At 44.5% G+C, this 16,782-nt stretch overlaps 1 protein-coding gene across 3 annotated transcripts in view; it reads left to right on the top strand.

Annotated features, from left to right (window-relative positions):
• The window catches only part of SCAP (SREBF chaperone), a 73,107-nt gene that overhangs the window by 28,951 nt on the left and 27,374 nt on the right, over positions 1-16,782 (top strand). For 2 of the 3 annotated variants that reach the window (XM_058727145.1, XM_058727146.1), the window contains exon 2: positions 8,054-8,273. In XM_058727145.1, coding sequence (XP_058583128.1) covers positions 8,152-8,273 — 122 coding nt within the window. In that variant the 5' untranslated portion in view covers positions 8,054-8,151. Of the gene's footprint in view, positions 1-6,033; positions 6,108-8,053; positions 8,274-16,782 lie in introns of those variants that run through there. The other variant, XM_058727148.1, reaches the window with a different exon arrangement.

Genomic DNA, 16,782 nt, shown 5'->3' on the forward strand with positions numbered 1-16,782 from the left:
CATAGCATAATATCCAGAAATTCAAAATTGTCCCGTATATGAAGAGTTGGGAAAATCTTACTGTCTCCTAAGGAGAAGGGACAGTCAACAGATGGTAACTATGACATGTTATAGATGTTGGGATTATCAGAGAATTTAAGGCAAAAAGCATAATTAAAATATAATTAAAACTTCAAGAAGTAGGGGTGAACACCCTGGAAACAAATGGGAAATTAGACATTTAAATTTAAAATTGTAGGGGCGCCTGGGTGGCTCAGTTGGTTAAGCGTCCGACTTCAGCTCAGGTCATGATCTTGCAGTCCGTGGGTTTGAGCCCCGTGTCGGGCTCTGTGCTGACAGCTCAGAGCCTGGAGCCTGTTTCAGATTCTGTGTCTCCCTCTTTCTCTGATCCTCCCCTGTTCATGTTCTCTCTCTCTCTCTCTGTCTCAAAAATAAATAAACGTTGAAAAAAAAATTAAAAATAAAATTGTAAAATTTGTAACTAAAACTAAATTAAAAATTCCTTAAAGGGACTCAGTAACAGGGTGGAGATAAAAGAAGAGTGAGTTAACTTGAAGATAGAACAGTAAAAATTATCTGGTCTGACCCAATAGGAATTATTAAACTGAAGAGAAGTGAACAGAGCTTCAGGGAATTATGGGACGATAACAAAAGGTTTAGCTTTTCATGTTATTGAAGTCCCAAAAGGAGAGGCGATGGAGTAGTACAGAAAACTGTTTGAAGAAATTATGGAAAGGAAGAAATAAATGCAACCCTATTTGCAGATGACATGATAATCCACTTAGAAAATCCCAAGGAATCTACAAAAAGGACTCTAGATCAAACAGTTTTGAATGGGAGGAATCAGAATACCCATTTCAAAACTTTTTTATAGTTTCGGTAATCATGAGTAGTATTGGTAGAGGGATAGACATATAGATCACTGGACCTAGGAAACCTAGAAATACACCCACACAAGTACAGCCAACTGCTTTTTGAATGTTTGTGACTCCCCCAAATTTACATTTTAAAATCCTAACCCCGGTGTGATGATACTAGGAAGGTGGGGGACTTTGAGAGGTGATTAGGTTATAGGGTGAAGCCCTCAAGAATGGAATCAGTGCCGGGGTGCCTGGGTGGCTCTGTCGGTTAAGCATCTGACTTCAACTCAGGTCATGATCTCGCGGTTTGTGGTTTCGAGCTCTGCGTCCAACTCTGTGCTGACAGCTTAGAGCCTGGAGCCTGCTTCCGATTTTGTGTCTCCCTCTCTCTCTGCCTCCCTCTCAAAAATAAATAAACGTTTAAAATTAAAAAAAAAAAAAAATGGGATCAGTGCCCTCATCTAAAGGAGACCCCAGAGAGCTCTTACCTCTTACTCTCTGTCATGTAGGGATGCAGAAGATAGCCATCTGTGAACCAGGAAGTGGGCCTTCCCCAGAAATGTAGTCTGCTAGTGCCTTGATCTTCGATTTCCCAGCCTCCGGAACTGTGAGAAATAAATATTTATATGTTGTTTAAGCCACCCAGTGCATGATATTTTTGTTGTAGTAGTTCGAACAGACTAAAATGTGTCAGGACAGTTCAGTGGAGGAAGGGTAGTCTTTGCGACAGTTGCTGTGGGAACAATTGGATATCTATGGGGTGGTCGGGAGAGAACAACCTAGGCCTAAGCTTCACAGCATATAAAAAAAGTAACTCAAATGGATCATAGATTTAAATGTAAAACTATAAAAAATGCTAGAAGAAAACATCAGAGAAAAGTTTCAGAAGCACAGCAGGGTAAAGAATTCTTATACATGGCAAATAAAGCATGATCCATAAAAGAAGAAAAATGGATAAATTAGACTTCATCTAAATTAGAAACTTTGGCTATGTCAAAAAGTTTGTAGAAAGAATAAAAAAGGAGACAAGCTACAGAGTGGGAGAAAATATTTCCAAAGAGCATATCAGACAAAGACTCCTATTGAAAGAATATAAGGAAACCTCAATAACAACCCCTAAAAACCCAGTTATCAAAGAAGAAAGCATAAGAGAAATGAGAAAATACTTTGAGGTGAATGAAAACAAAATCACAAATATGAAAACTTACAGGATACAGCTAAAGTAGTTTTTGGAGGGAAATTTATAGCTGTCAATGCTTATATTAAGAAAAGAGGAAGAGGGGCACCTGGGTGGCTTAGTTGGTGGCTCAGGTCATGATCTCATAGTTCATGAGTTCGAGCCCCACATTAGGCTTTGCACTGACAGCTCAGAGCCTGGAGCCTGCTTCAGATTCTGTGTCTCCCCCTCTCTCTCTGTCCCTCCTCCGTCTGTGCTCTCTCTCTCTCTCGCCCTCAAAAGCAAATAAATAACAAAAAGAAGAGGAAGCTATCAAGTCAATAACCTCAACTATTAAGGAGGTAACTATTCTTCAACTTTAAGAAACTAGAACAAGAAGAGTGAAATAAACCCAAGGCAAACAGAAGGAAGAAAATTATGAAACTAGAGTGGAAACAAATGAATAGAGAATAGGAAAACAACAGAGTAAGTAAAACCAAAAGTTGATTCTTTTAAAAGATCAACAAACTTGGCAAGCCTTTAGCTAGAATGACCAAGCAAATAAGATTCAGATTACTAGAATTATTAATGAAAGTGGGGACAATACCACCCACCTTCCAGAAATAAAAATGATTGCAAGGATATACTATGAATAGTAAATACTATGCCAGTAAATTAGTTAACTTAGATAGAATGGGCAGATCCTGAAACAAACTAAGAAAACTGACTTAAAGAAGAAATAGATGGGAATGCAAGCTGGTGCAGCCACTCTAGAAAACAGTATGGAGGTTCCTCAAAAAACTAAAAATAGAACTACCTTACAACCCAGCAATTGCACTACTAGGCATTTATCCAAGGGATACAGGTATGCTGTTTCCAAGGGACACACACACCCCCATGTTTATAGCAGCACTATCAACAATAGCCAAAGTATGGAAAGAGCCCAAATGTCCATCAATGGATACAGAAGATGTGGTGTATTACTCGGCAATCAAAAAGAATGAAATCTTGCCATTTGCAACTATGTGGATGGAACTGGAGGGTATTATGCTAAGTGAAATTAGTCAGAGAAAGACAAAAATCATATGACTTTACTCATATGAGGACTTTAAGAGACAAAACAGATGAACATAAGGAAAGGGAAACAAAAATATAAAAACAGGGAGGGGGACAAAACAGAAAAGATTCATGGAGAACAAAGGGTCATGGGAGGGGTTGTGGGAGGGGAGATGGGCTAAATGGGTAAGGGGCACTAAGGAATCGACTCCTGAAATCATTGTTGCAATATATGCTAATTTGGATGTAAATTTAAAAAAATAAAAAATAAAATGAAATCACACAAAAAAGAAGAAATAGAAAATCTGAATAGCAGGAAACAAGGAAAGAGTTTGAGTTAATAAGTTTAAAATGTCCCACTAAAAACAAAACAAAAAACTTGCCACTAATAAAAGCCCATTATCTGATGGCTTTACTAGTGAATTCTGCCAGATGTTTAAAGATTTATCATGAACTCTTCCAAAAAAATAAGAAGGGAGCACTTCCAAATCATCCTGTGAGGCCAGCATTACCCTAATACCAAATGCTGGACAAAGATGTCATAAAAAAAGAAAACTGCAGGGCAGTATCCCTCATGAATACAGATACAGTAGCCCTCAACAAAATATTAGCAAACCTGGTCTCCTAACATTTAGAAGTAATGCAAAGTTGGTTCAAAATATGAAGAAAACTCAGTCTTTATAAACCTTATTAGGATAAATAAACACAAGATTATCTCAAAAGACACAAAAAACAATACCCTTTAATGATTTTTTTAAAAACATCTCGAACTAGGAATAGAGGCCTGATAAAGGCATTTATGAAAAACTTCCATGTAATGTCATATTTAATGGTGAAAGACTGAATGTTCTCTTCCTGAGCTCAGGAATAAGATGAGGATTCATTCTCACCAGTGCAATTCAACATTGTACTAGAAGGTCTAGCCAAGACAGTTTTAGAAGAAAAACACATAAAAAACACCGAAATTAGAAAAGAAATTAAACTAACTGTATTTGCAAATGACATGATCTTGCATATATAACATCCTGAGGCATATACACACAGACATGTGGCACACGTGTGTGTTCAGTGTCACTGGTCATTAGGAAAGGATAACTTAGGACCCAATTAGCTATCAGTACACACCTGTTGGCACAGCTAAAAAAAAAATAGTGGAAATACTGAATGATGGTGGATGAGAAGAAATAGTTTCATATGTTGCTGGGGGGAATGTAAAGTGGTACAGGCACCCTGGGAAATATTTTGGCAGTTTCTTAGAAAATGTAAACATACCATACCACCCTAGGTGTTTCACTTCTAGGCGTTTATTCCAGAGAAATGGGATAGTCCGTAAACCTTTGTGGTAAGAACAAGTGTGACAGTTCCAGTGTAGCCAAAGATTGGGGGAGATGGTGAGTATTTTCAACAAACAGTCCTGGAAAGCTGTGGGACAGAGCCTGTAGTCTGTATAGTTTTTTACATCTTTTTTCCCTATTCCTCCACCTTCCTTTGGCACATTTATTTTTCTTGGTTGATTCTTTTTTTTTTTTTTTTAATCTTTTTTTAACATTTTTTTTATTTTTGAGAGAGGAGTGGGAGAGGGGCAGAGAGAGGGAGACAAAGAATCCGAAGCAGATTCCAGGCTCTGAGCTGTCAGCACAGAACCCGATGCAGGGCTTGAACCCACGAACTGCAAGATCATGACCTGAGCCACTGTCAGGAGTTTAACTGACTGAGCCACCCAGGTGCCCTTTTCTTGGTTGATTCTTAATGTGTGAGTTGGTTGAAGAGAATTTTAAATGTTGAGTGGTGAATATAGGCACAAAAAGACCATCATCTTAAAAAAATTGTCTTATGTTAACATATCGTGTATGTGTGGATTTTTCTGAAACTTTCACATGTATTTTCATAATTTGGCGCTGGTTCAGAACTGTGGGCACCTCAAGTGAGCTCACAGCAAAGTGGGATGCGCCTGCCTCCCCAGTCTGTCCTCATGGACTCATTCCATTCCTAGTGCCCTTTATTTTCTGAGCCAGAGTGACTGACTTGATCTATGCTTGTTCCTCTGTAAAATTCCTGAGGGCTGTTCTGACTGGTTCTAGGAGTTTTTTCCTTCGTGTGCACAGCTCTGTAATTTAGGTGTCTAATAACAAACTCCTTTGTTTTTGCTTATAGTGGGGTCTCCCACAAAGGCAGGCGGCAGGGTTGTTTACATTTTTATGTAATGTGGTCCACTCAGGCCTCCTGGCCTCCATCCTTTGTGCATGTTGTGTCTCTCTCTTTAAATTCAAGGAGAGCCATAGATTTTGATCTGAAGAAACCTGTGAGTATGGGGCAATGTAAGAAAAACAGGTTTTTGGATCAGGTTGGGTAAATTTTGCTTTGGAGTAGCTTTGCATTAAAATGTGTACAGTTGGAGTAGAGATGAATAATGTCTCCTCTTGGTAGGTTCAGGTAGGTTGGCTGTGCCATGAACTAGAATTTTTTTTTTTTTTTGCCTTGTTTTCCAGGTGCTGTGAAAATTAACTATTAGTATAACTACTAGAGGTCAGTGGGAGGTGAAATTAACTAAGATCATGTCAGAAAGAGTTGCATTTGCTGCAAACCGGAAGTGAATTGGATAGTTTTTTCTCTTGTCTGTAGTTCCGCTTGTAAGAGCTGGACGGCAGGGGTGCGACCTGACCCCTCCTGTATTGCCGATGTGTGTGCAGAGGAGGCCAAGGAGATTGGGATTACAAAATCAGAATTTCCTGGAGGGCTTGGTTTTGCGACACTTCAGGGAAGTGACAAGAGACTTGTCAGAGGACAGAGGTTGGAAAAGCTAGTTTATGGCCTTTGGTCTTCAGGGATCCTCTTGATAGTGTCTCTCCACAGGTGTGCGTCTCATCAAGGTTTGTTTCCCCACCCCCACCCCAAGGGCAGGATGGAAGGCCGGTGGCGCAGGAGCAGTAACAAATGCTTCCCAGAATCCTTGTTTACGCTGGGTGGTGAGCACTATTGTGGGTCGCCTGCTGTGGGTGCACTGCTAGAGACTTCTTTGACCTGTCACGCTCCAGGTGAGCCTTGTGAATTGTTGAGCTACTGTGAACACCTCTGCTACTTGGGCCAGCAGCTGCTACCTGCTGGCTCCTCTATCCATTTCCTATTGAATTGACCCACAGAGGATTCTTTGTATTTCCTTAGAGGGTGGCTGGACTGGAAAATTGCATATGCACTGAAGGCTTGTGTTTCCAGGAAGGTGGAAAGATTGGCAGCCATTTGTCTTCTTGTGAATTGGCTGTCGTGTGACTCCTTTTGCTTCTCGTTTCTGGTCTTGACACTGCTGAAGAGTCACCTCTTTGGCCTAGGTTTCCATCAGTGAGCCTGATCAAGCCAAGACACAAGTCCCAGCAGGTTCCCTGTAGCACCGACCAAAGAAAACAGCAACGGGGAACAGGAGAAGTAGGTTTATTCTAGGGTAACATTGGAGAGCTCAGTAAGGAGGGAATTCTAGATCCCTGGCTTCTGCTGGAGTTTTCTATTCTGAATTTACTGGTTTAAGGTTTTCTGGTTGGAAGCAACAGAACTTAATTTTGACTCGTACAAGCAGAAAGGATTTATTGGAAGGATATGGGATGGCTCACAGACTGGGAAGAAAAGCTGTGGAGCCTCATCTCCAGAAAGTGCTGGTGTCAGAGGAGCCGTGATCCTAGGAGCGGGAACCTCTTGGGGTTGAATAAGCACCACCACATCCAGTTCCTGCTGCTGTCTGTTCAGAAGTCAAAGTCCAGGGACAAAGGCCCAGCCCGCCTGGTGTGGGTCAGGGAGTGGCACCTTGACTGACAGTCTGTCCAGGCCCAATCCTGTGGAGGGAGGTGGTTCCCTTGTGCCAGAAAGAAGACAGCTGCTGGGCAGGCAGCAACAGGATTGTGTCCCAGGAACAACTGCCTCACCAAGAGCAGCAGCTTCCACCTAATGATGCAGCCACAGTGAATTTGTTTTCTGTCAGGAGCCTGGGTTTTTTGGTGTTTTTATGTTAAAGGCTGACTCCACTGAACATTTTTTTTTTTTTTTTTTTTGAGAGAGCGAGTGCACAAGTGGGGAGGGGTAGAGAGAGAGGGAGAAAGAGAATCCCAAGCAGGCTCTGCACATTCAGCGCAGAGCCTGATGCAGGGCTCAAACAAACCGTGAGATCATGACCTGAGGCAAAACCAAGAGTGGGACGCTTAACTGACTGAGCCACCAAGGTGCCCCTCCACTGAACATTCTTTACCAGTGGAACACTGTGCAAGAATGTGTTTTCTGAGGGGTCACCCCTGTGTGAAGTTTTCCCCCAAGGATTTCTGTCGATCTGCCTGTGCCTAGAGAAAGGTGGGGAGGGTGTCCAGAACACCCCTCTGTCAGAGGGCAGCTAAAGGTGATATCTGTTACTCAGCTGTGCTTTCTTGTGCCCCCTGTGAGAACAATGCCCTGTCTGGGGAGTGGTCTTTTTTTTTTTTTTTTTTTCAAGAGAGAGGGGGCACACATGCGTGTGTGCGCATGTGAACAGGGGAGGGGTAGAGGGAGAGAGAATCCCAAATGGGCTCTACACTTAACTCGGGGGCTTGATCCCACAACCCTGGGATCATGACCTTAGCCGAAATCAAGAGTCAGACACTCAACTTGACTGAGCCACCCACCCAGGAGCCCCTGGGGAGTGGTCTTTTAGAAATTCCTTCTATGGAAGAGGGTTGAGAGTTTGTTATCAGAACTAGAGGGGCAGTCTTTTGGCCTCTTTAGTTAGACTGACTTAGAAACTGCCCACAGTCACTAAGAGCTGACCAGGGGTGTGTGTGTGTGTGTGTGTGTGTGTGTGTGTGTGTGTGTGCGCGCGCGTGCACGTGTGTGTTGGGATTGATGTCTCCAGATTTTGCATGTGGGCATCCTGAAACATGTCTCCACCCACATCACAGCTGCCTCCCCCAGCAGCCCTAGTGTGCAGAACCAGTACTAGCTGTTAATGTTGACTTTTCTCCCTTGCCAGGTATCTGCAGATGGTGTCCATTGTCAGTGCTGTCCAGCGTGCACCAGGCTGATCCATGGTCACTTTCCGGGATGGCAACAAGGTGACTTCAGCTGAGGATGACCCTGACTGAAAGGCTGCGTGAGAAGATATCTCAGGCCTTCTACAACCATGGGCTGCTCTGTGCATCCTACCCCATCCCTATCATCCTCTTCACGGGGCTCTGCATCTTAGCCTGCTGGTATGTTTCTGGGTTGTCCTGGATATGTTGGGCCAGTGTGTTGGGACAGTAGGTTTCCTAATTCTGACTGCTCGGTAGCCCTTGGACTGTGTATACTTTTTATACACTGACTGGAGGCTGGTTGAAGCTGCTGGGTGGAGAGCTCTAGTCCTGGGGTATTTAGCCACTAGACTGAAACAGTCCAGTCTGGCCCTGACGTAGGGATTCTCCAGATTTGTTCAAAATTATTTCAGAATAATGTTTAAATGCTTTTAAGAAACCACAAGATGATTGAAAGGCATGATTTTTTAATTTTCCTTCTCAACAGTGACAGTTTCATTTTGGTACATTTTGGTACCTGGTTGAGAGCAGGAGCATTTGAGTGTGTTGCAAAACCAAGTCCATTTGAACAATTTCTTGCACACCCTTGTTCAGGCTCACCCAGAGACTTGGTTCTGTGCTCTCCAGTCATTTTCTTGTGGCCACGAGGAGCCTCTTTCTGATCTCTTGCTGATTCTCAGGGCCAGCTGTGGTCACCAAGGACTGTTGTGGTAGCTGCCTTCCATCCACATCTGTCTTTCTATCACGGGGCCTCACAGAAGCTGAAGGCTGTGGCTTATAAAAGGATAGGCTCGGTGTAAGAAGATATCTGATGGCCTTTTTGGCTCCAAAACACTGACAGCCATGAAAAGAGCCAACTGTATGATCCTTGCCTCTGGAAAGAATTCTGGTTTCCATATTCATTGTACATCTGACATTTGTTAGATGTAGTCATTGCTGTGCTGGAAGGAGGGTGGCTCAGGACTGAGCTCACTGTTCAGTTTGTTAATGATCCCAAGCTCTTTTCTAATTAGGACTAAGAAAGATGAGCATCTTTCATTGAGAATTTCCTGCTGGGTGCTTCATAATAACCTTGGGAAGCGGTCCAGTTATATTTCCATTTAACCAAAGTGAGGTCGAGGATTGAAGACTTGGATGGTGTGCACAGTTAATAAGCAGGGACGCTGGGATTTAAATCTAGGCCTAGGGATTCTGGTGCCAGCACTATGGCACTCTGTCACCCTGACTGTCCTCGCTGTGGATGTGTATTTATACTGACGTTTAAATTTTGTTAGATTGTGTTGTACAGGATACTTATGGCTACATCCTATAGGAGATAAATTAGTAGAACATAGCTCTTGTTTTTTCCTCTAGGTTAATTATTTCTTTCAGAATCTCTTTCAAGATCATACTTTTCAAAAATCGTCTCTCTCCTTCAAAATCATACTTTCCCAGGCTTTGCCTATGTGATAAATCCATGGCTCTTAAACCTGAGCTAGCAACAGAATCACCTGGACGGCATGCTAAACACAGATTGCTGAGCACCACCCTAGAATTTCCATTCATCAGGTCTGGGATGAGCCCAAGAATTTACATCTCTAACAAGTTCCCAGGCCTGGGGACCATGTGCTGAGAACCACTAGACTGTGTCTTTCTTGAAAATTTCTCTGAAGTTCTATCACCTTTCAGTGAAAAGAGTTTTCTCTTTTATTCTGATTCTTGGAGCAGCAGTGTGTGGGGACACTCATGGTTATTATCACTGATGTTGCCTTCTGTTGAGGGTGGTAGAACTTAGCTTCCCCTCCACTAAGTTCTCAGCTCCTCGATGGCCTCTTTACACATGCCTCAGCACATGGGAACATGGTAAGAAATACTTGATGGATGAGTACATTGGATTAAACTTGTCTGCTCGGTGAGCAGTTTGAGTTGAGGAGGTGGTAGTTGTGATTCCCCTTCCACAAACACAACTCTGGCTACGGGAAACGGAAAGTATGTTTCCTCTTTGCTGTTCATCTTCTGGGTATTGGGTGTAGCCAGCTGAGACCAGGCAGCTTCCTGGACAGGGAATGTAGGATATGTGTAGCAGCTGCTTGGGTGCAGTTGGGCCTTATCTTTGAATGAATAATTTGATATTACACAAATGTTTCAGAAACAGACAGTCCTTGGATTTATGATATGAGGGCCTCTGGTATGAAAACCTTAGGAGACAGCTGACATGTCAAGTTTGGAGAACTCCCTCTTGACTCATGGTGAATTAGAATAGGATGGAAAGTTGGGGAAGAGGCAGATGTGATGAAAACAATATTTAACAACCAGTACAGCCCAGATGCAGCCAAGCCTGCCTTATATTTCACAGGTGCTTCTGGCTGAACATCAGTCTAGAGGAAGAGGTGGGTGGTGAGGCTCAGGGTAGGACTAGGCTGATGGGAAGGAAAGGAAGACTGATCTTCATTGACCTCCGGCTTTGTAGGTCCTTTGATGCTTTTCCTTTCACACACACTGTTCCATTTGGTGCCTGACATCCTTGGAGGGGGTGGTTGTGTCCTAGATTTTTTTTTTAAGGGTGATTAAACTAGTGTGGAGAGCTGGTAAGTGGTAAATATTATGACTGGCAGGTCCCTGTGGAAAGCCCTGTGCTTTCTCTACTTCACCCGTGAAGTTTGATATCACGTTTGATATCATATCAAAACGTGATATGAACGTTTTGAAGAATACTATTTGGTGCTGATAGCTTTCATTGCAAGATGTTTGCTCTCTGAACAAGAAGCCTGAGAGAGATGGTCTCAGTTGCAGTGGGCCAGGATTAGGGCCTGGCAGGATCTGCCTAGACAGAGAACAGTCTTTTTGAGGCAGTAGCCCTATATAACAGAAGTTGGGGAGAGAGCACAAAGTTGGGTTTTCTCAATAAAGATGGCTTAAAAAAACAAAAGATGGCCATAATAAATGCCAAGCACTATGCCAGACCAGTGATGCACACATCATTCCTCTCAGAAGTGCACAGTTGTGGGTCCAAGACATTGGATATTGTGCCCAGCAGATGTGACCTGGCCTTGGGGCAAAGGGAGACAATGTCAGGGAGGCTTCTTTGGAGGAGAGCCTCTGAGCTGAACCCTGCAGGAAGAGTAAGTGGTGTCTTCGTCTTCATCATTTAAGGTCATCAGTCAGCTCGTTCAGCAAATGGGCAGGGAAGGGAGTATCCCGGCAAGCCCCTCCAAGAACCTGCTACCTCCTCTGGTCCCGCCCTCTGATGGCACGACAGTTTCCTCATGTCTTTGCAGTCCAAAGTTTTTCTTTGAAGAGAAAAATCAGCCTTGTACTCTCCCATTCTTAGTGCTGTGTACTTACTTTCTCAAACCAACATCTTTGTCGAGTTACCGCAAGAGTTTTTTAACAACTTTTCTTAAGATCTGATTGGCTTAGGAAACATTTTCCAAGGCTAGATGAAGTCTGTTAGCCTCCAAAAATGATAAAGTTTGTATCAGAGAATCCACGGGTTGTGGGTCTTTTGGGGCAGGAGATGAGATGTTGTGGACTCAGGGCACAAGCCTCTGTGTCCTCTTCTGACCCGGGAACCTTCCCTCTGCAGAGCAGGTTCCTGCTTCTGTTCAGAGCCTCGGGTTGCCTGCAGAAAACAGAGTGTGAGTAATAGCATTTAGTAATTTCATTAGATACCTAGATTCTGTTTAGTTGCTCATCTTGTATTGTTCCTGGAATGAGACCCTTGTGCAGCTTGAACTCAAAGAGCCCCTGCACTTGATGTCCTTGTTCAGATCTGGCAGCCACCTGAGCTGTAGACCCCATTCTTCAGCACTGGACCACCCTGGGAACAGTGAATGCTTTTTCCTCCAGGAAAATCTGATGAAACTTGCAGCATGTAGACACTGGCAAGAGGTGTCTTCACATTTCCTAGAGGTTAGGCCATCAGGACCTGAGGGTGTGGCCCAGCAGCAGCCCAGCAAGGCAGAGGGCGCCGTTGCTCCCATTGCGCCCTGGGATGTGGTGGGTGCACTGTTGGGTGAAGAGAGAGTGCTCGAGCGCCAGGCTAGCGGACTGCCTGTGTGCAGAGCAGAGGTCAACGTGAGGGTCATTGGGTCACTTGTTGATCCTACAGCCTGCTGCTCATGGCTAGAGATGGTGATTTTCATTTGGAGAGCAAGTTAAATCATAGTGAGGCCATTCTAAACCTCATGAAGGACGGTAATCTTGCAAACTATGTGGGTATTCCAGAGCAGGCTTGGCCCCTTTCCTCGTCCATTTTCTCTGGCAGAATGCAGTACCTTTGAGCTGAGGCTGCACATCTGTTGCATGGTCTCTGTCCACCTCTCCCCCCATCTCCCCACATCTCAAGTTTCCCCAGATCACCATGAGTCCTTGGGAAGTGTGCATACAGGGGCTTGTATTAAAGGTTCCTTCTTTCTACGCCCATGTGGTCACTGTAGACACGTTTATATTCTCTTTGTGATCAAGAAAGAAATCTAAGTAACTGAAGCCTTATGTGCAGTTGTGCTTTGGAGAGCCAGCTGGGTAGCTGAGAATGAGTCCCAGAGCACCCCTCGTCTCTGCCCTGAAGCCTGCACTTGAGAGCCCAAGGGACCAGCTCCTGCAGCTGCTCCAGGATGCTGACCTGTTCAGCATGCCAGAGCCAGAGCCTCCCCCCAGCAGAAGTTAACTCCTGGCCTCACAAACAAGCTCTGGAAAAGTTCTGAAATGCCTGTGGGAGATCAAAGACTCCTTTACCACCCCAAATTTCCTCAAGCAGGAAAGGGCAGGAGGTCTCAGAAATACTGCCTTCTAGTCTTTTGCTACCCCACCTCTAGCCCTGTACTGTTCTCCCCTGAGAGGGGAAGAGAGAAAACATCTCCCACCCTGATGCCTCCAGATAAGTGCCTTATGCAACATCTCTGAGTGTCATTTCTGAGGCTGATGTTTCCATCTGTCTTCGGCATCTCCTGAACCTCCATCCTAGATGACTGGGAGTGAGGAGGAGTTGAGACTAGAGCCAGTAGCATCCGTGTAATTGTGGGATGCAGGGCAATAGGACAGTGCACGGCAGCTTGGTCAAGAAGCAGGGGAAAGGACCATTAAAGGTCCTAAATATACTTGCATGGGAGTAGTTGAAAGGTCCTCCCTCCCCATCCAAAAGCCCACCCTGGCCCAGGGGATGGCCGTCGCCTCACCCTGCCCCAAGGCACAACGGGATGTGTACATCTGACCCCAAGCCCCCTTGTTTTTATATTCAGGCCCCTGCCAGGGTGGTAACAAAAGGGATATATGGACAAGAAGGGCAGGGCCAGGTCCTGGGATGTGAGAGGGCAGAGGAGCTGGTGGTCAAGAACCTGTCCCAGGGAGGAGGGACCATGGGTGAGCCTACAGTCCATACCCTCAGCACATGCTGTGCTGTGATGGACTTCACTTCAAAAGCAAGTTTAAAGATAAATTTATTAAGAATTTCCATACCGATGAAGACATCCAGATGGCAAACAAACACATGAAAAGATGTTCAACATCGCTCATCATCAGGGAAATAAAAATCAAAACCACAATGAGATACCACCTCATACTGGTCAGAGTGGCTAAAATTAACAACTCTGGAAACAACAGATGTTGACCAGGATGTGGAGACAGGGGAACCCTCTTGCACTGTTGGTGGGAATGCAAACTGGTAACAGCCACTCTGGAAAACAGGAGATTTCTCGAAAAATTAAAAATAGAATTACCCTGTGACCCAGCAATTGCACTACTAGGAATTTATCTGAAGGATACAAAAATGCTGATTTGAAAGGGCACATGCACCCCAATGTTTATAGCAGCACTATCAACAATAGCCAAATTATGTATATATAATGGAATACTACTCAGAGATGAAAAAGAATGAAATCTTGCCATTTGCAACAACGTGGATGGAACTGGAGGGTAGTATGCTAAGCGAAATAAGAGAAAGACATATATCACATGATTTTACTCATATGTGGAATTTGAGAAATTTAACAGGATCATAGGGGAAGGTAAGGAAAAATAAGATAAAAACAGAGGAAGGCAAACCATAAGAGACTCTTAAATACAGAGAACAAAGTGAGGGTTGATGGGCATGGAGGGTGGGGAAAACGGGTGATGGGCATTAAGGAGGGCACTTGTTGGGATGAACACTGGGTCTTACATGTAAGAGATGAATCACTGGATTCTACTCCTGAAGCCAAGACTACACTGTATGTTAACTAACTTGAGAATAAAATAAATAAGTAAGTAAGTAAATAAGAATTTCCATAGAGCTACTGCAGAGCATTAAACCCCAAGCGCTGAGACCTTCTGAGCGCGGGGTCCTGTGCAGCCATATGAAGGTTATGAAGGTTATGAAGGTTATGAGGGTTATGAAGCCAGCCTCGCGCGTGGAACATCTGGTAGATAAATAATCCTGAACATTTCCTGAACATCTTTTATGTGACTGATATTGGGGATGCAGAAATTAAAATGGCATGGACCCTCCCTGTACATTTCTTATATTAATCGTGCAGATGAGAAGTCTCTAGGATCAGTGTTTGCAGGCTGCCATGGAGAACAGAAGACATGTGCCTACCTGCCTGGGATGGGAGGAATACAAAGGCTGTGTTGCCCTGAAGGACAAGCAGGAATTTGGCTGGCCTTGGGGAGAGCAAGGGGAGCAGTTCGTTTTGGGCTCCCCTGAGACAAGGATTTGAGTACATACATGTAGCTAATGCGTAAAATGAAGTGAGCACTGGTAGGAAGGTGGAAGGTGGAAAAGTGAAATAGGAAGGAGCATCATCCAGCAACTTACCACCACAGGAAGCTGTGCAATCTCACTGGGGAACGCTGAGAAACGGTGCAGGACGTCCACCTCAGAGCTCGTCACCTGGGTGTGGGGGAGCCAGACTGTGCCAGGGTCAGCAGACTCTTTCCCTACAGGGCCAGTTGGTAAGGCCACATACGGTCTCTGTCACGTAGTTTTGTTTTGTTTTTTTAGTAACCCTGTAAATGTGTAAAAACCATTCTTAGCTCACAGGTCACACAGAAACAGGCCAGGGGCTGTAGTTTCCCAACCCCTGATCCACACAACATCAGCCACTGGTTGAGGGCTGCCTCCAGCCAGCATCAGTTCCCACCGCTTAGGCAGAGAGGCTCCAGCGGCAACAGAACAGTCTCAAGCGAGAGAGATGCAGATGCTAACAGTTGGAAGTTGAGCCGGCATGCCCGGAAGTAAGACTAGAAGGGAGAAGGGGAGGGCAGCAGCCTCTGGGGATGTGTTGGGCGGCCAGATGTGGGGAGCAGGCCATACAGGCGTGGTAGCAGGTGGTATGTGGGCTGGGTGGGGGGGAGATTGGAGATTTTAGTTCCATATTTGATTAAGAGATAAGTGATTTCAGGGGTAGAAGCGGAGAGTCTAGCTGGGCTAGTGCATTCATTGTTCTAGGTGAGAGTTGATTGTTGCTTAGTCTAAGCCGAAGGTCTGGAGGTGGTGAGATGTGGTGGTGTCTGGGTATATTTTGAAGGTGGAGCCTTCAGGATTGTCTGAAGACCAGATGTGGAATATGAGAAAAAGAGGATCAAGATCAAAGTGCTTGGCCTGAGCAGCTGGATGGGTGGAGCTGAGACAGGAAAAGCAGGGGAGGTTTTGGAGACCTGGTTCATTTCCTTTGCCCCTGTAAGATCAGGCCAAGCCAAGATATAATCTGGTCTTAGAAACGAGTTTTGCGGAAGCAACGTGGGGGTGGTTGTAGAAATCTCCAGACAGTTTCTTTCTTTAAATGTCTAGTCTGTTTTCCAACCTTGGAAAAGTGAGTGTTTTTACTTTTGAAAATTGCCTGACAGTTTTCTTCCAAGTTTTCCTTTTGGCTAGAATTTGGTAGCTGTGGATGATGATTATTCCCTTGCATTTTGCAATTTTGTAGACTCTTTTTCTTGCGTGTTTTTCTTTTGCCTATGTTAAAAGGAATGTGTGGATGTTTCAGTTTTTTAACAAGACAGAAATGCAATACACAGTATTAGAGTGTGATGGTAAGAGCACAGACTCTGATGCCTGTGCTGACATCCTGGTTTTGTCACCTTCTGGTGAGGATATAGCTTCTGCATGTCACACTGGGTCGTGCTGAGGCTTAAATGAGCAGATAGATGGAAGGCACTTGGATCGGTGCCTGACACATAGTAGGTGCTCAGTGAGAGGAACCATGACTAGTATAGAGACAGAGACAGGCAGGTCTGTTGCCAACGGTAAGAACCATGTTGGGGTGAGTATAGGGTCCTTTGGTAGCTCACAGAAGGAGGGGCCCCAACCCAGATTTGGGGAAAGATTTCCTACAGCAAGTGGTACTGCAAGTGAGGCCGCCAAGGTGAGTTATCTAGGAGAAGAATAGGCAAGTGCGTTCCAGCAGGGGCAGAGCCTCAGAAGCAAGAGAGCAGTTGTATGACTCCGAGGCAAGGTTGGGGAATGGCTGGGAGCCTTTTGAAGAACTTCGAGGCCTGTAGACTTCATCCTGAGAAAGCTGGATGCTCTGGAGTGTGCTGCCCTTCTTTTTCTTCCTGCTGCCATGTTTAGACTCCTGGAATTCACAAATATTTTTTACTTCACAGTTTGAGAAGCAGGCCGCCTTTGGTTCAGTCAGTGTGTTTTGGGCAGCTGTGGTATGGAAAGTGAATGTAGATGTAGAGTGTACTGCCTGCTTTCATCTTGTAGTGAAGCTAAAGCTCCATCATTCTT

This window comes from Neofelis nebulosa, chromosome 4, assembly GCF_028018385.1.
Source record: "Neofelis nebulosa isolate mNeoNeb1 chromosome 4, mNeoNeb1.pri, whole genome shotgun sequence".
Lineage (NCBI taxonomy): Eukaryota > Metazoa > Chordata > Mammalia > Carnivora > Felidae > Neofelis > Neofelis nebulosa.